General features: G+C 40.3%; 1 protein-coding gene across 1 annotated transcript in view; it reads right to left on the reverse strand.

Annotated features, from left to right (window-relative positions):
* The window catches only part of COL25A1 (collagen type XXV alpha 1 chain), a 195,500-nt gene that overhangs the window by 69,291 nt on the left and 100,999 nt on the right, over positions 1 to 25,210 (reverse strand). The window contains exons 11-16 of the mRNA XM_075929187.1: positions 17,281 to 17,334; positions 14,756 to 14,782; positions 13,609 to 13,653; positions 9,110 to 9,142; positions 8,868 to 8,903; positions 6,282 to 6,326 (exon numbers count right to left, since the gene is read on the reverse strand). Coding sequence (XP_075785302.1) covers positions 6,282 to 6,326; positions 8,868 to 8,903; positions 9,110 to 9,142; positions 13,609 to 13,653; positions 14,756 to 14,782; positions 17,281 to 17,334 — 240 coding nt within the window. The remainder of the gene's footprint in view (positions 1 to 6,281; positions 6,327 to 8,867; positions 8,904 to 9,109; positions 9,143 to 13,608; positions 13,654 to 14,755; positions 14,783 to 17,280; positions 17,335 to 25,210) is intronic.

A 25,210-nucleotide genomic window follows, 5' to 3' on the forward strand; every position in this document is an offset into this window, starting at 1 on the left:
TTCAGAACTTAAAAATTTGGTTCTGAAAAGTTTTAAGTATTTCAAACATGATTCTAGGCCACTATATCCTACTGGGTAGGGAACAAGATTCTGGGATATGGTAAGAAAAAGAGGGAGAGAAATAGTCAAATTAAAATACAAAATGTAAATGAAGGTTAGAATTGTCTTTGCTTTAGATAAAACAAACATGAGCCAGACCCTGAGGTCCTTAGCCAGTTTTTACTGAGTCCTTACTTAGTAAAATTGTAATTATGTCAGTTGTATGCTGCTGGGAATAGAGTATGTTGACTTGGATCTAATTCACGTGGTCTAGATAAGCAACTATGTAGAAAGATATAGGGACTGAATATTGGCAACTCTGTGTGTGTCAGCCATTCTAACAGAGCTGAGAATAGAGCAAACTATTATGTTTGTCCCTCCCTATACCCTCCCCCCCAAAATCACAACACAACCAAACAACTAGGGCAGAGAAGCCAGATCCTTCAATGAGAATTTGCTGGAATAAGGCTTATTGAAAAGTCTGCTGAGATCTCAAGATTTGCCCCAATATTTGTCTCATAAAATACTAGGAACAAGAAAAGAGATTACACCTAATATGTTGATGGAAAGCCTGATTTCACAGATTATATTATATTGGGCCAAATCTTGCAAAGAACATAGGGGACTGAACTTGATGACCCCTCGAGGTCCCTTCCCATTCCAGTATTCTATGATTCTATGATTCTGGAAAAAGGTTATACTGGCATGGTGTCAATGACTGTATTGGTTAAATGCCACAAAGTTTAACCAAGTCAATAGAATACCTTGAGAGAAGGTCTAGACATCACAAATGAATGAAATTACAAATACCTTCAATGTATGTACTTTTAATGACTTTCTGAAGAGTAGGATAAACCAAAGTTACTACACTTTTGTTCTATTGAAAGAATTCTGCATACTGTTAACATCAGTAATAGTCTTACTAACAGCTAACCTGAGATTTACAGAGATTAGTTAATATTCTGTGTTTTGGTGCTTTACTCATTTTCTGAATGACATGGTGGAAAACAGTCAAACACTCATTAAGTTTGCTGCCATTCCTAAACATCAAAAGGTGGTCAAAAAAAGTTTTCACTATGTCACAGTTTTGGAAATAACGGAGTGAACTTCTGCATTCTCTGTGGCACCAACTCAAAATGAAAGGGATGAAAAAGACCAGGAAGCACTCCAAAAACATCTGTATGCATGTCGTGAATAAGCATCAGAGTATAATTAATAAGGTCTATGCCAGATACACTGAATTCACACACGATATGTCTGTGCCTTTCAGAGGCTGCCACTCTTTGAGACTGAAATCATGTTAATCTAACTCGCTATCTGGAAGGGAGTCAAAATTGCCGCATTAAATAATTAATAGAATAATTGTGCATTATGAAATTGAAACTCTTCGGCTGAGTGATACTTATTAATGTTGTAAGCGATTTTGACTACTCTTTCAAAAATATCTTAATGGTCCTCTTTATACATATGCCACATCCAGCACAAGAACAATAAAATGCACCTTGAAAACTATAGTGCACTGATTGAAATGACCTTTGCATTTACAAAATTTACACGAAGACTGCTTTCAAACTTTCCCCATATATAGTGTATATGATATTTGCAGTTGCATAATGTGTTTCATTCTACAGCCTGCTACAGTGGACAATCCTGGACACTGTGCTGAGAAGAATTTGTAGATGAAATGACACATTTCAGGAACAGCAGAGGTTATACCTCTTATTTATCATGACATACATAAAACAGCACAACGCCATGGTGTTGTGCTCTTCTCTTTCCCTTCAGAGTTACAGAATGGACAACATCAATTGAAGCTTTCTTAGAATTTGTGGCACAAGAAAACATCTCCCCTGCCATATTTCTCATGCAGGAGCCTGTGTGTGTGTCAGTTTGTAGACTACCAGCAAATTCCAAGGGGATTTGGAACACAGCAGAATTGCCAACATGCTCCTCAAACATCTGCATCCTTCTATATAATATAGGTAATGTTACTGAAAATGCATACCTATATTATTAGCTCATCCAGGGTAGCTTCCTTATGACTTAACATTCTCTTGAGCCTCTCTTCTGGATTCAGTTTCCCATTGGCAGGTAACACAGTGCCATGCTGCCCTGAGGGTTTGGTCAGGGAATGCAAATTTAAATGGCACCTAAAGCTCCATCAGAATCTGCGCATTTGAGAATCAATGCTATCACCTGTCCTACCACTGTTGGTGACCACTGAGGTGGCAATGGCTGGCAACAGACTCTCCAATGAGACAGCCTATGCAGGCATGTGGAACAATGCCACACACGTCCAGGCAGGCTTTTCTATATAGATCCTTACACTGCAATTACTACTATAATATCTCAACATCTAGAGTTCAGTATTGAACCTGGGCCTCCCATGTGGCAGGTTTGAATTCTATCACTGACACCTGCATTATTCCACCACCCTAGATGCTTAATGCTGGAAAGCATCTATTCCATAATATCCAGAACTTCATGCTGCATCTATTTCTCACCTTTTGTCTCTCAAGTGGACATCTCTAGACTCCCTCTTTCTGCTGTCCTCATCTCCAAAATGATAATATATGATGAGACAAAACAAAGATGGAAAGTGACTGCTTTCTCACAGGTCTGAAGCACCAAAATGCACTAGAGACTTTTTAGTGTGTTGCAGCAGGGTCTACAGGTAGTGCAGGGCAGGCTGCAGCACTGCAAATTTATACCTCAGCTTGCTGCACACTAAATGTTCAGCTAGATCTGTCCTTAGAGATGTGTTTAAATTAGTTTTAGATTTTATGGGTGAAGTTGTCAGCTGAGTCAGTGACAGTCATTGGAATCTTTGCAGATCACTTGTAACAGTACAGTATCAATAACCACAAGTCAGAAGATGATTTAGAAATGAATTCATTATTTTGGAAGGGCCCTTAAGAAATCTAGAAAAAAAAAGAAAAGAAAATTCCATTCTAGGAATTGAATCCTTACTAAGAGATGCACCTCTAATTTTTCCCAAAGCACTTAATTGTTCTTCTCATTAAAAAGTATATGCTTCAGGAGAACTCTCTCAAAAGTGCTCTTTCTGCCAACCCCCAGAAGATGTTATTGTAACAAAATCTTCTACCTTGGTTGCCTCATTCTCTCAGGACTTTCAGTGCCAAAAGCCATCTTTGATAATTGCTCTTAATCTGTTGGCAATGGCCTCCAAAAGACATATATTATAGATATACTACAAAAAATGTTATATCTATACAGACTTTCCAAAGCAGATAATTACTAAAAGTGTTTTTCTGCATATATTAAGTTCCCATCTATATTATACACAGATTAAACATGGTTCTTGCTTACGGAACACGCAGGATTTAACATAATTTCTATCTCCAGGTCCTGCACTTTTCAGTATTAAAACATGTAAATCCACATTTTAAAATGAGCACACATGCTTCTGTGTGTGTAAGATGTCCAATCAACTCTCATACTTTTCCACAAATGAAAAGCAGATGCTACATCAAAACATTGTAGCACTCGACAACTGTCACTGAGTATGCTACTGAAAATATTATACACCATGAAGGAAAGACTGGTCCTACTGAAGTGAAAGGGAGTTTTCACTTTGATGGAGGCAGGATTTATTTTATCCCTTGTATTCAGTGGGGAGAAAATAAGAGCTCTTCATCAGGCCCATGCTGAAAATTCAATATGAGGAAATTCTCAGCTGTTTCACTGTTTGAAAGAATAACCTCTGCCATGAAAGAGCAACAATTAACCCAGTTAGTTCTTATTCATAACATCTAAATCTGCTCACTTTTTGTGGTACAATACAGTATGAATCAAACTGAGTTCCAGTGGGTTGTGCCCATGAAAGCTCATGATACCATTTAGGATGAAATTTAATAATGACAAATGCAAAGAACTCCACTTAGGAAGGAATATTCAGTTTCTCACATGCAGAAGGGGAAATGACAGTCTAGGAAGGAGTACTGCAGAAATGGATCTAGGGGTAAGAGTGGACCACAAGTTAAATATGAGTCAACAGTGTGGCACTGTTGAAAGAAAAAACAAAAACAAACGTGATTCCGGGATGCGTTAACAGGAGGGTCATAAGCAAGACATGAGAAGTCATTCTTCCGCTCTACTCTGATCTGATTACACCTCAATTGAAGTATTGTGTCCAGTTATGGGCACATTTCAAGAAAGATATGGAGAAATTGGAGAAGGTCTAGAGAAGAGCAAAAAGAATGATTAAAGGTCTAGAAAACATGACCTGTGAGGAAAGACAGAAAGAACTGGGCTTATTAAGTTTAGAAAAGAGAAGACTAATAGGAGACATGATAGCAGTTTTCCAGTATCTAAAAGGGTGTTACAAGGAGGAGGGAGAAAAATTGTTCTCCTTGGCTTGTGATGATAGGACAAGAAGCACTGTGCTTAAATTCCAGCCAGAGATGTTTACGATGGACATTAGGAAAAACTTCCCAACTATCAGGGTGGTTAAACACTCGAATAAATTGCCTACGGAGGTTGTGGAATCTCCATCACTGGAGATACTTAAGAGCAGGTTGAATAGACATCTATCAGGGATGATCTAGACTGGGGTGGGCAAGAGATGGCTAGTGGGCTGAATCTGGCCCACAACTGCCTGCCAGGACCCTTATTACAGAGCAGCTGCAGCCACTTTAAATAGCTGGCTGCTAATTGATCTGCAAGCTGGCAGGGAGAAGAATGCTTCCTGCACTGTCTCTGCCTCCTAACAAACTCCCCAAGCTCCCACAGGCCAGCTTCTGGCCAATAGGAGATGAGAAATTTTGCTGGAGGCAGGGGAAGCGAATGAAGCCTCCTCACTCCCTACTCTCTTCTCCTCTCCCCGTGCTGGAGCAGAGCCATGTGGAGTAGCACTCCACTTCCCCAGTTTCAGGCTCCTAGAGAACTGCTGGCTGGGATCCGGCTAGGTAGGTGCCTCCCAGCCAGAGCCTGCCTCTGGCACCCCACATCCTCTTTCTCCCCAACTCTGTACCCCAGGCTACCACCCAAACTCTCTGTATCTCCTCTTCCACCTGTTCCAGTCACAGGTCCCTCCCAGACTCTGCACTCCCTCCTACATTCCTCCCCCAGACCAGAATTCTCTCCTGCACCCACACCTCTCTCTCCCCCTGCATCCCATTCCCCTGCCCCACGTCACCACCCAAACCCTCTGTACCCCCTTTTCCCTCTTCTCCCAGGTCACAACTACTTCCCAGACCCTGCACCCTCCTCTTTCACCCCTTCCCCAGGACAGAATCCTCTCTTGCACCCATAGCCTCTCCTGGATCATGCACCCCAAGCCCCCGCCCCAGATCACAACCCTCTCCTTTACCCAAACTCCCTCTCAGACCCCACACCCTCTCCTGCACCCCTCTCCTCTATCTCAAGCTTCCTTCTACACCCCACCTGCAGACCCAAACCCTGTGCTCCTTCTACAGAAATTCAGCTCTTGACTACTTACCAAAATTGTAGAGTGGCCTCCTATTGAAAATTACTGTCCACTCCCGATCTAGAGAGTGCTTGGTCTGAGGGCAGGGGACTGGACTCGATGACCTCTTGAGGTCCTTTCCAGTTCTAGTATTCTATGATTCTACATTTTTGTTAGTTCTAAGGTGCTGCAGGGCCATTTGTTGTTCTTTAAGTTTTTCCAGTATCATTGGCAGCAATTCCCAATGCAACACTTATGCCAGGGTTGAATTGACTGCATGTCTTTTATAAGAATTTGCGTAAAGATAACAGGCAGACTGGAAGTCAGCAGATAAATCCATTATTGGTCCACAGACTGTCTGACTGCTTAACGGTAATACTGGATAAAGTATTCTTATTCAAATATTTTGACTTGTCAGTGGAAATTTAATAAACCATGAGAGCAAAGTCTATTTTTGCTCATAAATAAAGTTGGTTCTCCACAATTTGTAAATAATGAAGACAGCTCTCTGGCTGTTAGCTCTGCAGGTTCTGTAACAATACTCATTAAACTGCAAACCAAACACTGGTGACAAGCCTCCTGAATTAGATACAAATGTAACAAAAACTTTTTAAAAAGTAGTTCAAGCTTCTTTTCAAAGCGAGGTGACATTTTAGTGAAGATTAAAGTATAAGGCACATTGTTCATGGAAAACTGGTCATCTATACAGATGGTCAATTTTCTGTGTGAAGCCTTCATGTGCCAAAATCCATTTTAAAATAAAAAAATGTTTAGAAAGATGTAAGCACAACTACATAGATATTATGGTATTTACCTTTATCCCAGGAAGTCCAGGAAGCCCAGGAAGACCTGGTTCACCCTATACAGGAAAATTATATAACATCACAGAACAATATTATGATTGGTATTCAGAGAATAACCAGGTATACAATGCAGTTGGTACAGTATGTGATACTCTATATGAGATTGTTATTCATTTCAGGATTGCAGATAGTCAGGCCAACACAATGCATATTGAAGGGCTTGCTAAAATAGAAGTATGACTAAAGCACATAAACTTGAATGCCTAAATTTAGTCTCCTAAAACTACAATTAAGGATTTAAACATCCCCTATGGATTTAAGAGCCTAACAAGACACATAGGTTGAAAATTCTGGCCAGCATTTTTATCAAAAGGAGAGAGAATTAATTAAATAAAACGAATACTGACATTTACTGCATTTGCAAAAGATATTTGATTCTATCCCCCATACAGATATTGCCTGTGTAGGGTGCTGTGTAACTGTCCAGTTTAGCAACAAAAGTGATTAAAAATAAGCTTAATTTAATTTGTACATTTTCAGGGGGATTACTCAATTATAATTAACTACAGCCTGAACCTTTCTAGTCCAACACCCTTAGGACTCAAATTCTAAGTGATCTAACTAAAGTTATTAAAAAGGACTCTTCAAGGAAAGACTTTTATTAAACACAGAAGAATTAAAAACACATTTCAATTAGTAGTGTTCTATTAAAGCCCAGTGTAGCTGAACGGACAGTATTTCCAGTCCATAACCTTTTCCAAAAATATAAGTTCAATATGATGTATGAGATTAAATGATTTCAAGAAGCTGAATAAAAACTCCAGTTTATTGAACTGAAGTAACCAAATATTCTAAGTTGTATTCTAAGTTGTGGGCAAAACCTATAATGTATATGGCACATCCTTTTTTCATGTATTCACAGATATATTTAATTTAAACATGAAAATATCCTCACATTAGAATCAATACACAATTAAATAAGTAAATAAACTACATGGATCAAAGCCTGTCTTCATTATATTTACACTCAAATAGTGAATCTCATTTAAAGTGCAATACAGAAATGTTGATATGTATTTTCTAGTAATCTGTACTTGCATAGAATATATAAGAATGGGCAAACCCCCATTCCCTACTAACAACTTATTTAAGAAAAGCTCATCCTGTCTGCCAAGAGAATTTTGACTGGTAAGAACTACAGGACTATAGTGTTCCCTGCTTGGCAGACAGCAAATTAGAGTATGAATCTAAACATCTGAAGTGCATTCTATAGTTTATTATTAAAGTAGAACATATAGTACACCTATAGCTAATGATTCTATAGGTTAGCTAGCTAAAACTGCTTTCACTAGCTTTTCCTAATTGAAGCAGAACTTTACTAACACATGTAATTTGCATATCATAATAGTCTTATAAAGTCTGTTTCAAATCATTACAATTCAAATGTGCCATGTTCAGAAACTCAGCTGCAATTTTTTCTTTTACTGATTTAAAAAAAAAAAGATTTCTCAGAGTTCCATATACTGTAGTCATAAAAAAGGAATGGAGTTTTAGAATAGAGTGGGCCTGATATTCCCTATATTCTAAACATGGTTTTACTTCTTCCCTGCCCTGAGTACTGGAAGCTCTCCAAAGTGTACCTTGCACAGTAAGAATCCAGTTCTCCTGTTGGGATGGGGAGATGTTTCTTACTTTTACAAGAGGTGGGGATGGTGAAAGGTTGCTCCAGGAAGCCCTGTAGACTCCAAAGGGAAGCCAAACTTCTATCCCACACATCCCAGGATTGCAGCAATAAAATCCAACCTCTCCTTGTTCCTTGAGGGATACATTGTCACTAGCTCTCTCATCTATGCCTGCATCCTATCCCATCCTCTGAAATAGGCTCAACGGCACAGAGAGGGCAGGCAATGCTGCTTGATGCACCATTGATTTCTTATTGGAAACATCCTAGGCTGAGAGGGTATCATGTCATATCGAACAGCTGCTCCCCCTCTACACCTCTGTCAACCAAAGAAACTTTGGCTGCACAGTGTCCAGTGAAAGGCTTCTTTGGAGGCTAGCACAGAGTAGAGCTGCTTGCTTCTGACTTTTCAGTGCCTATGTCTGCCAGTTTAGCTCTTCTCTACTTCTCTAGTACAAGTGAAAGAACATCCAGCCATAGAGTCAATATTGATTTCAATTTAGTATGGTGAAATATCAGACTATAATCTCCAGGTCAGTATTTAGTCAAGCATGCAAGGGTCAGTTGTCCACATTCAGAGAGATAGCAAAGCCATTCTTTATTAGTTTCAGATAGTTGAGATTGTGCAAACTTTCTGTGTGGAAAAAAAATTGCCCTCTACTTGTAAGAGTGGATGGGTTAGCCTAATTCTCACTTCTCATTCTAGCCAGTATCATGTTTTTTCCAAACCCAAAATGATCACAAACAAAATGTGTGTAGACCTTGAGCAATCAGTACAATTGCAATCATTGCTACTATCAAACTAGTAATTTATTTTCAAGAGGGAATATCCTGTACTTTAAAAGTTGTAGATAAACAAGATTTTATCACAAGGTTAATCATGAGGAAAACAGGGACTGAATATTTCATGTATTACCTTTTGTCCAGGCCGACCAGATTCTCCAGGTTCTCCCTGATAGAAATATTAAACAAACAAACAAACAACCACAAGATCAGAGAAAAAGAAAAAAAATCAGAATTGGAGAAGAGGAAAAAAGTTATAAAATTATTTGTGGCAGGGATTAGAAAGCGACAGGGATTCTGCAAAACAAAAAGAAAAACAAAAACAAAAAACAAAAAAACACATACACACACCAATCGCCATAAACACAACATTACCTTAATTCCTGCAGCAGAAGATCCGGGGTCACCCTAATAAAAAATTCACAAGAAAACACTGATCACACTCAATATGTACATAGATTTCTCAGGAAACAGATACAGTATAACAAATACATGCATGATTATCCTGGAATCTTCTTAAGTACCTTTCAATTACTGTAGCAAGAATAAATATGTTTTGCGACATTGCATACCAATTTGACCATTTACAATACGTCAGCATTATTCAAAGAGAAACAATTCCGTATTCAAATAAATGCAGATGAGGGATTTGCTTTCCATTTGCTTGAAAAGTTTTACAACCAATAATGTAGCTGATATAATAAAAATGAATTTTAAAGAGATGTGCAGTAGGAAGCTAGAGGGTAGGGCTATGTCCCGTCTTATTTTGACATCTCCAAATCTCTGGCACATATTCTAAATCTAAATCATTTGCCATATCAAAGGCATCACTGATCCCTTTGGTCCATAGCTACAGATGGCAAGTGTCAGGCCTTAATTGATAAAGCTTTGTGTTAATGACATTCAACCTCAAAGAAACCAGTAACCCATCAGTTTATCTTAATCAAGGTATGTCAGAGGACCCATCTCTTTTCCACAGTTTTTCACTGTTTTTCTTGGTGCTAAATGTTGCAAGTAACAGAATGTCAGATGAGCTGCAATTTATATGCTCAGAAAAGGTCAGTTCTTTGAGCAACTAGCTTTCAAAGAGGTTCTCTTATGTTTTGTTCAGCTTTAATCTGTGTTGACTGGGTTTGATAGGAGGTAACCTGCCCAAGGTCACAGAATTAGCCAATACTTTTGTTTCTCAGTTCTTTGCTCTATGTATTTAGCCTTCATGGACTTGTGAAAATTCTTGTATTTTCAATTCACTGAACCTTGTCTTGAATGGGATGCCAAAGGAAAGTGGAAGAAGCTAAGTTATCGAATGCTACTTCCCACTTGAAAAGTTTCACTATTCAGCTTATTCATGTAAATAGGTCAAACATGTGGCAAACTGCAGACATCTACAGGACCTGTATACATTATTTTTCTTAAAGCAGCATGCTAGTGATGCACATACTGAGTAAAATAGGTAATATCTGTAATACACTCTGAAGATGTTAAGCACAGTATAAATACTAAGTATTATTATTATTAGTCTCACACTATATAAAACAATACAATTTAAACTGTGAGTATAAAAACATCAGTTTTTGATCAGCCGTCCAGTGGTTCAGAAAAGCTGAATGAAGAGCCAGAGTGATTTATATTTTAAAAGCTGGTTTTTAATTTAAACAAATGTGTTTTGCTTGTACTCAGTGCAACTTCTGTGAATTATAATGAAAATTAAATAGTGCCATGTACTGTGTTCAAAATCTGTGTTCAAAATCTGACTAGATTTCCTTTTATTTATTGTAGCTTTGTATTCCAAGGGCAAAGAGAAAACAAAAGGACATTTTCTAAAAGGCTGATTCATGTCTGGAAATCTGAGCTGTCTTATTTTGATAGGCATGTATGAGCGATATTGCTGTTGTCCCTCACAGCACGTACCACTAATTTTTTAATAGCTATAAGATAACAAAGCAACTGCAGAGAGATTGTTACAAGTCCAACATTTTAAGGGATAACCCTGGAAATAGCACAAATAAGGCACGAAAGTGTTTATAATCCACTTTCGTTCAAGAACGAAAACAAATACAGGATAAAAGTGAAAACTAAACAGCTAGAGCATGTTCTTCATGCCTCATTCAGTCAGCTGGCAATGAAAAAAATGTCAGCAGGAGAAAACACGAATGGAAGAGCACATCAAGGGGATTTTGTCTGCTTGAGAAGCCAATGATGAGAGCAGGAGAATGGAAGCAAGGACTAGTGAGTGGGTTTCAGTCAAGTCTGCCATAGACTCTGTATGTGATCTAAGACGACTCTATGATGCCAATGTTGTCAAATTGAATATATGCACACAAATTCATATTTACACAGTAAGATCAGTGGGAGCTGCAAATGTGTATCATCTGTGAAAATGACACGACTTTCATTTAGGTGCATAAAATATGGGCATATGTTCCTAACTTGTTGTATCCATGTTTGAAATTGTTACTTCTGCACCTCTCTGTGTCTCAGTATCCCTGTATATAAAATGGGAATAAATAATATGCATGTCACAGGAAGCTGTGAGTCTTAATGTTTGAGATCTTTGGATAAAGATACCATATAACTGCTCATTAATTATTATTTACTTCAATGATTTACTCATTGTTCATTCAGACAAAATGTATGCAGATTTACTGTATGGGGAGTGGACAAAAGAGAGAGTACTGGGTGAACTGACTCTAACCTTATTTCATCTCGGAACCTTATTTTTGGTGCAGACTAGTCTTGACCAATCATTTCAGCACAATGAAAACTTCTCTGGTTCCCTCTTTCCTCAGGCTCAGAGATCCCACCCCATATTACCTTGACAATAAGGGTACGTCTAGATTACACTGAAGTTTCGAAAGAGGATATGCAAATTCAGCGCGAATTTTCATATCTTCTTCCGATCTCACTTTTGAAAGTGGAACATTCGAAAGTGAAAGTAGTTGGGATGTGGTTTTTTTGGCAACTCCCCCCCCCCTTTTGAAAAGCTGCTCTTCCTCAAAAAATTAGGTTGACGTGGCTTTTTCAAAAAGGGGAAGGTTGCTGAAAAAAATGAGCTTGAAAGTGAGATTGGAAGAAGATATGCAAATTCCCACAGAATTTGCATATCCTCTTTCGAAACTTCAGAGTAGTCTAGACATAGCCTGAGGCTCAATAAGTCTGTAAACCTCACTGAAGCTCTCCAGCTAAGTACTGCTTTGATGCTTTGTCCTAGAGATGTCCCTGAGTGCATCATATCTCAGAAGCCCAAGAGCCATCTAAATATCCCACGTTCCAAGACTTCTGAGGCATATGGTGCTTCCTGGATTAGCGATAGTATGGAAAACTTTGGCCAACACCCAATGTCAATGGTGCAGCAGCACGGACAGTAGAGAGATTTGCTGGAACACAGTGAGATGCTTCTATCAGGGCAAGAGGGAAAGGAGATAGCTTCTCATATCCCTACAAAGGGCTAGATGAGAAAGTGAAAGGCTTCTCATGGCACTACTTGGAGATCCTGCAACTATGTTGGAAGAGAAAGCAATAGAGCTTCCGCCCATCTCCTTGGTATTAATGGGGAGAAGTGACTGATGGATCAAGAAAGGGAAGGAAAGCAAGAGTTATTTGGGGAATATGCTACTGTTGGTAGTTCTAATTAGGAGACGGCAATCATCTTGATTTATTTCTTCTGCAACTAACACAATTAGCAACCACTGGGCCAAATTAATCTCTGAGTATAATGACTGTCTAGAAGAGTGCAGGTCACTGGAGCAGTGCCCACAGGAGCACTGCTCCTAATTACATTGGTGCAAATGTGGAGTAATTACTGTGGCTTCAATGCTTACTCATTCCTAAACCTCTGCCTCAAAAAGATCTTCTCCTATGTTCCTTATCAAACAGTTCTTCATTGCAGAGATAGTCACCAGGGATATAATCAGAGAAGTTCTTTGGCCTTCTCCTATACCTTCACTGATCCATGGAAAGCCTGACTCCCTTTAATTCTGACTGGCAGATCTTTATGTTGGAGAAGTGGGAAGGAAACTGACCAAAGGTAGTTAGCTATGCCAAACCAGGAGATGTATCATAACAATAGGCCTGATGTTGATAAAGTAATGAGTGCCATACAAACACAATCTATCCATTCCCATTTCATACCAGTATTCCAGACAATTACAAAAAACTTGGACATGGTACGAGCATTATATTTCTGTTCAATTAATTCAGTTACATTTTTTTCAGATGACCATGCAAAAGGCTATCTGCTGACCAATTTTTTCTAAAAGTTCTTTTGAACTTGGCTACCAAACCATCTGAGATTCACACAAAAACAAACAAAATATCCTTCCAAAGCTGGACAATTTCTCAATAGAAAGAGGAAATTTTTTTTTTGGCAGGGGCGGGGGAGGGAATGCATGCCAAGAAAGTACTTCAGTAGCAGATACAAATGCTGCCCAAATATTATTGACTCTTGCTAGGATTTTGATTCCTAAGTGTGTTTTGAAGATAAGATTTATGTTCTTACATCAGTTAGGCACTGCAATGCTGAACACAGCAACACCTTTAAATATATGGGACTTTAATAACAAAAACATGCATAATTTACCAAACAGACATAACAAGAATAACTGATAGCTTGTGACCCAAGTTTCTGTGTGATGTATATTTAGAGGTTTATAAAAGATGCACTTTCAGGTCCCATGTTTAACTACTGTAGACCCACTGTACCTAATTAGAACTGATGAGTTTCTACTTTATGCAAGAATAAGTCGAAGTCAGACAATTTGACCTTAAAAAAAGTCTCTTTGTATATTTTCCTTTTGGTGCACCCCCTTTCATCTTCTGGTTAGATTTTATGGCCTGTAACATGTCTATTCACCTCTACATATTAACATATGTACCTTTTCACCTCTGTCACCTTTGGGTCCATTTTCTCCAGCATCACCCTAAAATTAAAAATAAAATCTTTGTCAAGCTGAATTTCACAGTTTTCGAAAGAAACGTACACAGAAATAATTTCCAATTTGCAAACACTATTACCAGGCTAACAGTTTTAATTCACTAGCCAGTGAATATAAAAATGGCTAAATAAATAAATGACTTCATAAGAAAACAAAACCAACTAAGTAAACACATGCATTTACCTTACCACTTTGTGTCTCAAACAAATGTAATAAGAAATTTACATAATTAATTCAGAGCCTACATTCAACTTAAATCCACTGGAGGAGAAAAACAGGAATTGATATATTTAATTTGGATTGGTACAATTAAAATTTGTTGATAAATATAATCTATAAATGGCCCAAAGAGTGCACCAGTGGACTCATGTTAAATAAAAGGAATTTTTATATAAGTAAAGAGTGCCTGTCGTTTGTAAAATATTTCTTAAGGAATTCTCTTTGCCAGGGCCATGATCCAGGTATGGGGCCCACGGCAAACCTCTTTGCCACAGGCCCTGCCCTGTCTCCACTCCACCTTGTTCCATGCCTTCACCAAACCCCACCCCTGCTCTACTTCTGCTGTGACTCTTCCTGTCTCTGTTCCACTCCCCTGATTCCTTCCCCAAGCAACGCAAAAATACCCGGGGCCAGGAGGCAGGAGAGGTCAGCCCTCCCCCTGCACTCACCACAGCAGCAGAGCCACCAGGAAGACCTACTCCACCACACTGTGCCACCCTCCTATCCCGCTGCACCTTGCTTCTTCATGGCAGCGAGAAGCAGAGTGCCCTATGGCCAGGAGAGGGCAGCGGAATAGAGCACTGCTGGGCTGCTCTGGATCCAGCTGCCACAGTGATGGGGTGTGTGTGGGGGGAGCAACCCTGCTGCTTCCCCACCCCAGGCTTCTGTAATCTCCCAGGTCCCTCCCATCCACAGGACAGCTGAGGTGGCCACTATCTGGGCCCCCGAAGTGTGGGGCCCAGGGTGGTCACCAAGAATCATGCTATGGATGGGACAGCTCTGATCGTCTTTTACAGATCAGTCCTCCGTCAGGAATTCGCAGGTCTTCAAAACAAGATAAACACAGGGAAAATGAAACATGCTTCACCTTTTCTCCACGTTCTCCAGGATCACCCTGATCAAAAGAGCGGAAACAAAGAAATCCTGAAGTCATGAACATAGGTAATGTTCAGAGTGTGTCATTAGATAACTCAACAGAAGAGCCATGAGACGAAAGAGAACATATTTCATGCAAGACACTATAGAGCAGCTGTATTTCATTTAATATCAGATTATTCAACAGAAGAGGCCATGTCAGAAAAGATTCAAAACTTAAAGCTGATGGGCTGCATCAATCCTTTACACGCAGTGCAAAACTCTGCTAACAAAGGCCAGTCCGTTAGGAGGAAGACTCCTCTTTGTCTTTTCACTTTGGATTAAGGCAGGTGAGGAATAACCTCATGGTTCTGTGAAGCAGCCCATCAGGACCAAGAGGAACCAGAGGGAAATGTGCCCAGTCCATTTTATTCTAGAGGGACTGACAGAAAGAAAAAAAAAATGAAAAAGAGGGAGGGTCCTGAGGTTTGGAGATGAGTTTAGAGAACAATGAGAAATGTAAACCCCTTAAATATTTTATCTAGATTCATAATCTGGTAGCAAGACAAAGAGTATCTAGTGCTCCCTGTATTAAAAGACATCTTAAAGCCATTACTTTTCAAATCACAAGTTGTTTGAGAAGCGAGTTCAAGAGCAAATCCCTTTTCATGTACTGAATCTGACCCTGGCAACCCAGCTCTGTATTTTTGACAATTCTAGTTTATTCACACCTCTTTGATGGCTGATGGTTGCTTGGCAACTTAAAGAATACTGCTGTGAATATGAATTAAGCAATAAATGCAATCACTTTGCTTTCACTGTGTATAAACCAAGAAAAGGATATGCCCCTAAATGGCAAATCACTACATTTTAAAAGACTGTCATGGCTAGCTGTCAATAGCAATGTGATTGGGAAAAATCAGCTGAGAGGCATATGTGACCTGATAGACACAACTCATGGGATTAGAATTGGTATGATCCTGAGAGGCCCAATAATCAGCCCATTTTTGATATATCTGACTTGTTTTCGAACAATGTTATCAAGTTTTGTGTGTGCAATTTCATCTGTTTGGAAGCAAGTAAGAAATAATAATTAGTAAAAAAACACGCAAGGCAACATTTTCTTTTTTCCATAACTAAAGATAAGAGCTGTAAAATGATTAACAATTAATTACCATTAATTGTGTGATTAAAAAACACTATTAAACAATAATAGAATACCAGTTATTTAAATCTCTTCTGGATGTTTTGTACATTTTCAAATATATTGTTTTCAGTTTCAACAAAATGTACAGTGCTAACTTTATATTGACTTGTATTACAAATACTTGCCTATAAAAACATAAAACAAATATTTATTAATTCCCCGAATACAAGTACTGTACTGTAATCTGTTTATTATGAAAGTTGAATTTACAAATGTAGAATTATGTGCAAAAAACTTGCATTCAAAAATTTAAAAAATGTAAAACTTTAAAGCCTCCAAGTCCACTCAGTCCTACTTCTTGTTCTGCCAATCACTCAGGGTATGTCTACACAGCAAAGTTATTTTGAAATAACAGCTGTTATTTCAAAATGACTTTCCTAGCATCTACACAGCCAAACTGCTATTTCAAAATTAATTCAAAATAGCAGAGCGCTTATTTTGAATTTGGTAAACCTTATTCCATGAGGAATAACGCCAAATTCGAAATAAGTGCTGTGTAGACACTTATATTGAAATAGGGGCCTCCAGTCTTCCCAGCCTCAACCAACCGGAGCCCTTAAAGGGGTTGACTCTGGCCACAGTGCCTGTGTCAGCTCCAAGCCTGCCAGCCCAGAGCCAGCAGTCACTGCACCTGACCCAGTGGCTCCAAAACATGAGCCAGAAACCCACTGGCAGCCAGTCCTCCACCGCTCCCCAGGAGCAGTCTGCCAGCTCCCAGGAGCCTGCCAGGCCCAGAGAAGGTGAGTGCCTTCCTGCTCCAGGGTGGAGATCATGGACCTTATTCAGGTTTGGAGGGGATGTCCATGATCTCCACACTAGATGGAGGAATGCGGCCATTTATGGCAGGCTAGCTGCTAGCTTGGCCACCAAAGGCCACATGCGAACCCAGGAGCAGGTTTGCATGACAATCAAGTTGGTCCAGCAAGACCCCCACTCCTGAGCTTCCCCTCCCCCCCTTCTTCCCCTTGCTTCCCCTTTCCAGCTCCCTCCTCCCAGGTTTTCCCCTCCCCTCTCCTACCCTCTCTTCTCCCCTCTCCAACCTCCTTTCCCCAGTCTCACCAGAGTTTCATTTCCTCCCCACCCCATCTAAACAGGTTTCCAAATTCCCAAACACTTGCATCATATTTTCCTTGCAGTGCATGCGTACTTGTCACTAACGTTGACTGGAATTAGGTATGTGCAGCAAAAGAACATGCCCTCCTACACTTTGCACTGTAGAGAGGCAGAACACTACAAATCAGTCAGCATATACAAGTCAAAATCCCATGATACCATCATCCATATACATGCCTATGCTGTGCTTTATTTTTCAATTGGTTTTTTGGACTAACCTTAAGCCCTGGTGCTCCACTTTCTCCCACTGCACCAGGCAAACCTGGCTCACCCTAAAATAACAATAAAGAGGTGGTGTTAAGAAAAAGATGAAGACTGTCAACAGTATTCCACATAATGTCTCCCATTGGATTTGTAGTAGTGATGGAGCAACCTCAAAAAGGGTTCAATTTGGATAAAACCTTAAAGGTTGGGATGTTTATATAAAGCTTACTGAACCTCTTGGGGTTGGTGTTGATCTCATTTACTCCAGTCTAAAGCAGGAATTACTCTATTGAAGTCAGTGAAGTTACAATGCCGACAAATAGTCCTGGAGAGGAAGATTAGAGTGCCTGAGTTGACAAAATTGACCAATATCTTCACAGATCTTTCTACGCAGATAGCTAGCACGTCCTCCTTCTCTTTGGCCAGGAAATACCAACAAATTTATGTTGGTACCTCTGGAAGACAAGTGTACAGAGGCATGTGAAAAGCATGTGTTAGCTTTCAATAAAGGCCAGTTCTAGAAGTGAAAGAGGTTTTGGAAAATAGGATGTTCATTTTATTTTTGAATATGAATTTGTTTGCTCAACTCTCATTCCCTTCTACTGAAGATGGAGAAACAGGACAGGACTTTTCAAAGATGCCAGGTTGGGATATCAGTAATTAAATAATAATTGAGTACTGCTTAATAATGTTTGTTACATAGGCAGTCAAAAAAACTCCTTGCTTTTCCTAAGTGAAGCGATAGATAAGAATGTTGTTACTTACAACTTTTATACTTTATGAAATTTACCATGTTTTCCCCCTCCCATCTGTGTAGGTGAATGAAGACACCATTTAAAACTTCTAAATAAACACGATGAAGATGTCACCAGATTATTAAAAAGCTAGTAGAGCTAGCCAAACTAATAAGGTTGCCTATACAACCCTGCTTTACTAAATGACCTAATAAGGTTCCTCAGATAACCTTTAACCATAAACATGCACAGCACAGCTTACCTTCACTTGACGTTGATCAAATATGTTCAAAGGCATACAGGACACGATATTAAAAACATATTCAAGTCAGACTCCTAAATGTATATTTAGGTACCTAAATAAAGTGGTCTGATTTTAAGAAATGCTGAACTCATGGCAACTTCCAGACAGACACAAACATTAGACAGGGAACTGAGCTGACCAAACAAGAGGAAAAAACAAAACCAAGAAACCAGACAAAAAACAACCCTGCAGAAATATTCTCTTCTGCATGCACAGAAAAACTGGCAAAAAGCAACCAGTTTTGCAAGCCAAATTAGAGGGCAATTAAAATGGAAGCTGATTGCAACCACAACTATGGAGAGATTATAATCTTCCATTGCCAGACGCTTTTTCCATCCCTAATGCTACGGTCAGTTATAAACCACAGTTCTGCAGTATCCATTCCTGACAATCATGTAGCATTCTATTTCTGAACTAGGTTACAAAAATATGTTATGTTTATCAAGAGCTGGGTAGTTTGAATAATACAAAATAAGAATATTGAGATTCTCTGCAAAGCATCTGTGACATTAAAGAGGGAAGTTTTTCCAGCAGAGTACCTTGTCACAGGGAGTTATACTGCTAATTCAATTCAGGCAATTCATTGCCATTGGTTCCTGGTATTTTTAATTGGGTCTAGCTTTGGATTGCCAACTTTAGTTGGATGTATTCCTGAAATTTCATGGCATGACAATCTTTAATTAAAGATTAATCTTTAATTCCTGGAGACTCCAGGACAATCATGGAGAGTTGGCAATATTAGGAGCCAGCTCTGGAAGCCATGAAGTCTGATCTATCAGTAATCTGGAATTTAAATATACTGGCTATCAAACATACGTGCTTGACAAAGGGCCAAACTAAAAGTCACTTAAAGACATTTGTAATTTGAGACACTGAGATGGACTAAGTACTTGTCTGTTTACTCATTTCTACACCACCCTTCCAAAAAAGACTCATTGTTCATTTCTGTCCCCTTCACTTCAAAATAGCTGTTGTCTGCTGACACTTGCCAAGGGCTTAAGTCTCTAATCAACGTATCAGGGTTCCAAACTGCCACCTTTCCCCAAGGCCTGCATATCATTGGTATTAATGCCCATAGTTATCAGTATGGCAAAAAGAGGCTGCATATGTAGAGCAGAAAATTCACCTGATTTTCCTTGAAGCGAAATGCTGAAGCTTTAATCAAGCCACAGTAAATCCCTCCTAAAACAAAACTCCATCTCTGACCCCGCCCCCCCCGTGGGTCTTTATAACTTACTCTGCCTAAGGAACAATATCCCCATTTAATTTCTCATCTTACACTTTTTCTGCAGCCTGTTTAGTTTCCTGAGAGCGCTGACGGGCCCTTGCCCCCTGCCTGAGGGTAGCACCTGGGCATAGAATGGCCCCAGCCTCTCGCAGCTCCAGAGCTTCGGAAAGCTGGTGGGTGGCCTGGCCCCAAACCTGGAGTTCCAGAGAGCTGGTGGAAGTGGCACAGCTGCAGAGACAATGGGTAGCGCAGCCACAGCCTCTCCTGGACATGCATGCTGGCTGGATCCCCCAGTCCTGAAGCCAAGCTGCCAGCCCTAGTGCTGTGCAGCCAAAGCGGCCCCAACTTTGGGAGGACAAGTGGCATGGCCTCCAGCCTACCTGCCTCAGCCTCTCTGGCACTGGAGACTCTAGTGGAGCATGGGTGGGGCCAGGTGAGGCAGTTTTGGAAGGCACTACCTCCCCCTGGCTATACCAACTACCCATGTCCCTAGAGCCATGTTATTTTAGAAGCCCTGAAACCCTCTTCTCTCACCCACATATCTGGTCTTCCAGCCAAAGAGATTATCCACTATTTTAAAAAGTGTTACTTTTTACCAATGTGCACACAGAACCCTCCAGAAGATGGGGCCTAGAGGTATATAATACCCTCCCTCAGCTTGTTTGTATCACTGTCCTGTGCTAAACTTTCTTAAATGGTGGCCATGCAACCAATCAGCTACATCTCTCCTGCAGTGGGACACTGGTGAGAAACTAAAGATCTCTCCTTCCTCTGCAACTTGTTACAGATAACAATTCCGTCAAGAATTAGGGTGCTCTAAATGCTTATCTTGCTAACCTATTCCAAAACTCTTGCGATAGCCTTTCGAAGAGTGATGTGACCACACAGCACAGGAGTGCCTTACATCTGCGCGGACGGAAGGGCATACAAAAATCCTTTCATAGCCCACCGAACAGTGGCCCAGCCCTGCAAAGAACCTATTACAAGCAAGGAAAGATAATCTCAACTGATTGAAAATGACAGAAGCCTACAGTCTGGGTATCACTAAGCCTTAAGGAGACTGGATAACGCACTATGAACTGCAGCAAAACCACAAGGGAACACTGCAAGTTGCAAAGTTGTTTGTTTAGTGGAAAGTCACATCTCAAAGTGGGACACTGTCACGGGGCGAGCACTCACCCTTACAGCACTTCCAGTTGGTCACTCGGGGAATCAGTACTCCTGCCTCAGAATGCCCTCTGCTGGTCAGGGTCCCAGACTCTGTTGCAGGTCTTCTACTGGTTCCGCTTTGAGTACCTTCCCACCATGGTGCCCTTTCCTCCTCATACTGTCCTAGATCTGTGCCCCTGAATTCTGGTGTCCTTCACTTCCAGGGGCCCCCCAGTTCCCTATACCCAGCTTGCCTCTGTGACCCACTGCCAGTTATCTAGCCCCTGCCACTGCAGTCTAAAATGGCCACTCATTATTGGCAATGGGGTGTGGACTTTCTGCCTTTGCCTTCCTTGGCTGCTTCCCTGCTGCCCTAGTATTCTCAGGCCTTGCCTCAAACCCTGCAGCCTGGGAGTGAGATTAGACCAGAGCTTCCCAGCTCTGCCTGCCTTTCCCCAGCACTGCTGTCTCAGAAAGCCTCCAGTTTCCATGGTAGCTAGGTCCCTCCTGTTCTCCAGCTAGAGCAAGAGTCTCTTTGATCCTCCCTCCAGGAGCCCATATTTATATACAGCCCCAGCTGTGGGCTTCGTTCTCTCAGCACTCTCCCAGGGCTGAGTTTGAACCCTTAAAGGGCCCATGTGGGACAGACACCCCATTATAGACCCTATCACTCCAGCTATTATGGCTTTTAGCATGCTTCTCTGATATCTGTATACTATGGACCAAATTCTGCTCTTCAATTGCATCATTGGAACTGAGGGCAGGATCTGGCACTATATGCTGATATTTTGGAAAGTTTCAGTTGTTCAAAGCCTTTAAAAATACAAAAACTCGACAACATTTCAAATACTCAGTTGATGAGGAAATTCCACAGGTAGTTATAAAAGCAAACCAGCAGCTGACATTTTAACTGCAGGTAGATTGATGATGCTTCCTCTGCCATACCCTTAAAACACAACATTATTTTGAGTGTATTGGTCCCAACTGGCCATTTCAGTATTTAGGCTGAAAATAATGTTGAATGCCTTTGTTACAAAGTATGGCATATTCCTTTATACATTTTTTAACCAACTACACATTTTAAAACTGTAATGTAAAACACTGCTTAGGTCTTTTTCAACCATTCAAGTAACAAAGAGTAACATAAAAATTTGTACCATTTACAGTGGAAAAGTGGTTACACCATTTTATAAGGAAACAAAACACCACAGGAAAAATCGGTACTTTAACAGTGCTATCACATGCAGTCATTTCAATCTGTTAGTTTTTCAATTTGGCATTGGTAAAATGAAGAAAGCTGTGGATTTCAATCTTGAATCAAATACAATTTTACATTCACTATGCTGTAGTGGATGTGTCTCCTGACTAGCACTGAAGTATGTCCCCAGCACCGGAGCAATGACAATGAAAATGTTAGATTGTGGAAACTGTTCTGTGTATCATTTAGCTCTATATTTTTTGGCATTTCCCCCCACAAACAGTTGTTCTGTTCACAGCACATTCCAAAGTTTAGGTAATGGTCCACTTGTATTTGTAAACTCCTGGGAAACAAAAGGCACTATTACGGGGAAAGGAGGGAGAGAAATTCACCTAGCAAACATATCCTATACTTTTTTAGGGCATAGGTAAAAATATAACCCAAGCACTACATTAGAATGAGAATGATGACCGTATGGTACCCTCACATGGGAAACTGACAGATGGCTCAGAAAACTGTAAAATCATCTTTGGAGCATTCCCTGTTGTAATCCTTTCCATACAGCAACATACTAATAACATAAGAATGGCCATAGTGAGTCAGACCATAGGTCATTCCAGTGCCAGGTGCCACAGAGGGAATGAACAGAACAGGAAATCATCAAATGATCCATCCCCTGTTTCTCATTCCCAGCTTCCAGCACCAGAGGCTAGGGACACAAGTTAAACTGACTTCACTATGGCTATAGAGTAGGGCAGTTAAAAGAGGTTAAGTAATCTTAGTGGTTACACATTGCAGTCCTTGCAGCATAAAGCTTCTAATGCAGAGTCCACAGTGCAGCCAGCTCCTCAGGAGTAGGGCTGGCAGTCATTAGCTCCCTGTTGCTGGCTCTGCTCCTGGGGAGCCATGTGTACTGAGATCTCTGCAGCATAAGTTTTATACTGCATTGCCCATATCGTGGGGCAGCATCTGGCTCCCTGGGAGCCAATGAGCACTGGAAGCTGGCTTTTAAGTCGGCTCCGGGCATACACCAGCTCCCGCTTGCTGTCCCTGCTCCTGGTGTGTAACTGTTTGGGTAAACTCATACTTATTGGTTAACTGTTTAACTGGTTACACATCCCTACTATAGACACCACAGGACTTGACACTAGTAAAGATAGCTATTGTTTCAGTAAGCTGAACAGCATCTAACACAAAGACACCATTATATTATGCCATCACTAAGGTTAGGTGAATCACACCTTTTAGAATCACACTATCTATCACCCCAAACTTCTGAGAATTTCTATATAGGACACTAGTATGAGTCATAAACACAAAGAGAAAAACTTTATGTAGCAACGAAAGAGCCCCCCCAACCAGGAAGTTCCTGCATTCATTAAGCTCCCTGCCACAACACATTCTGGTCTTCTACGGTTACTGCAGAGGACCAGGAACTCTATAGTCACTTCACGGCTCCCTTTCTTTTTCACAAAATATTACAGCTTAAATTATAGACAAATGTACAATAAACTTCAATTTCCTTAAAACAATTTGCACCATGATGTCCCCATATCAACTGCATTAAAATAGTCTAGAGTAGTATTCTAAGCCTTTTATAGTCTCTAATCAGTCTTCCAGACCATGCTATCAGCTCTGCTGAGTTTGTGCCTGTAGTTTTTTGTCAAGAGGGCTCACTTCCTGACAGAATATCTGCCAGATCTAGACCCTCTCTTCATTGTATTGTGAAATACTGAAGATGAACTTGATTCCTCCGGAGAATTCTGGATGAGTCTTCAGGAGGTTGGATTAGGGAGTTTCTACAAAATTGGGACCAGGTTCCAGTGTCTGGGAGCTTTTAAGATAAACTTTGTGGCCTGGCCTCAGTTCAGTGTAGTCTTCTGTGCTGAATAATGAAGCTTTGTTGTTGCAGAATTTTTACTCCAGCATCCTGTTTTCAAAATTGCTTCATGTCAATCCTTAGGCATCCTGACATCATAAGTTCTACTAGAGATAGTCCACACACAGGGGGTTCTGATTGATATGTTAGGAATGCTCCTTTATGAGTCCACTGTTTTTTTAAGAAGTCTTTTTAAAGTCTACACTGCTTTCCCCCTTACCCATAGTTCTGAGAATAAAGGAGACTACTAGAATGATGACCCATAGTTCTGAGAATAAAGGAGACTACTAGAATGATGCTCAGAGTAAAAATCCGGTGCAAATGCTAGCAATGTTCCACAGATAAATTAAGGCCCATTATCAAAAATGAACACTTCAGGAACTCCGTGTCTCACAAATGCTGACTTTAGTTTCAGGATGACCTGTACTGATGAAGTCTGTGTAAGTATCCAAGTCAATACATGTGGAGAACTAATTGACCACAATGATGTGTGCGTATCCTGTCCAGAAAACAAATCTGTGGCTACTTGTGGCCAAGGGCTGTCAGGTAGCTTTGTAGAGAGTAATGGTTCTCACAATATTTTTTTCTTTATTTGTTACATCTCACAGCCCTAGACTAAGTTCTGAATTTGCCTACTCAGACAGGGCCATTCACCACATAGATTGTTATGGTCATGATCTGCATTTGTTCATACCTTGGTGTCCCTGATGGATTTTGAACAGCAGCTCTTGCTGAAGTACCATAGGGATCGGAATGAATTGTCCTTTCAGAAACAGGCCATTTACCATGTGAAGATCATTTTGATCTTGTGAATATGGAAGTAGGTCTGGTGGAAATTGGCTCCAGAACTTTGGCAAAGTTTAATCAGTTTCTTACCCTTTAGATGTTTACCTCCAATTCTTGAAGTCAGCTGGCAGATGCTGGAATTGCTGCCAGAAAAGTACAAATGTCGACTCTATAGCTTTTTCGTCTTTCATTTGTGGCTGCTAAACTGGGGAGCTTGGAAGCGTCTTCTGCTATGAATGCTTTCTCTGGTATATGTTCAGCATAGTACAAAAATTGAAGTAGCCATAGGCCAAATCATTCCAATTCCAATTAGTGGTTTTGGACATAATAATGCCACTTGTGGTCTGTTTTTATGTTCAAGATCTAGCCAAACAGATAAGCACTGAGCAGTTCACAGAGAAAAGTGACTGCTAGATCTTCCCTTTTCCACTTGAGGATACTGCTGTTCACTTTCTGTAAGCCTTGATGTCCCTTTGGCTGGCTTTGTGTGAGCACTGTTCCTAAACCATACATGCACATTTATCTGTTGCTACTGTTGTCAGATATTTTATTGAATAATGTGAAAAAACACGCGGCACTGAACTAAATTTGTCATGAATTTTACAAAATGATTTGTTATGTCTAGAAATCTTCCTACAGCAAAAATGTATTTGGGTTAGGATAAGA

Source organism: Pelodiscus sinensis, chromosome 5 (assembly GCF_049634645.1).
Source record: "Pelodiscus sinensis isolate JC-2024 chromosome 5, ASM4963464v1, whole genome shotgun sequence".
Taxonomy (NCBI): domain Eukaryota; kingdom Metazoa; phylum Chordata; order Testudines; family Trionychidae; genus Pelodiscus; species Pelodiscus sinensis.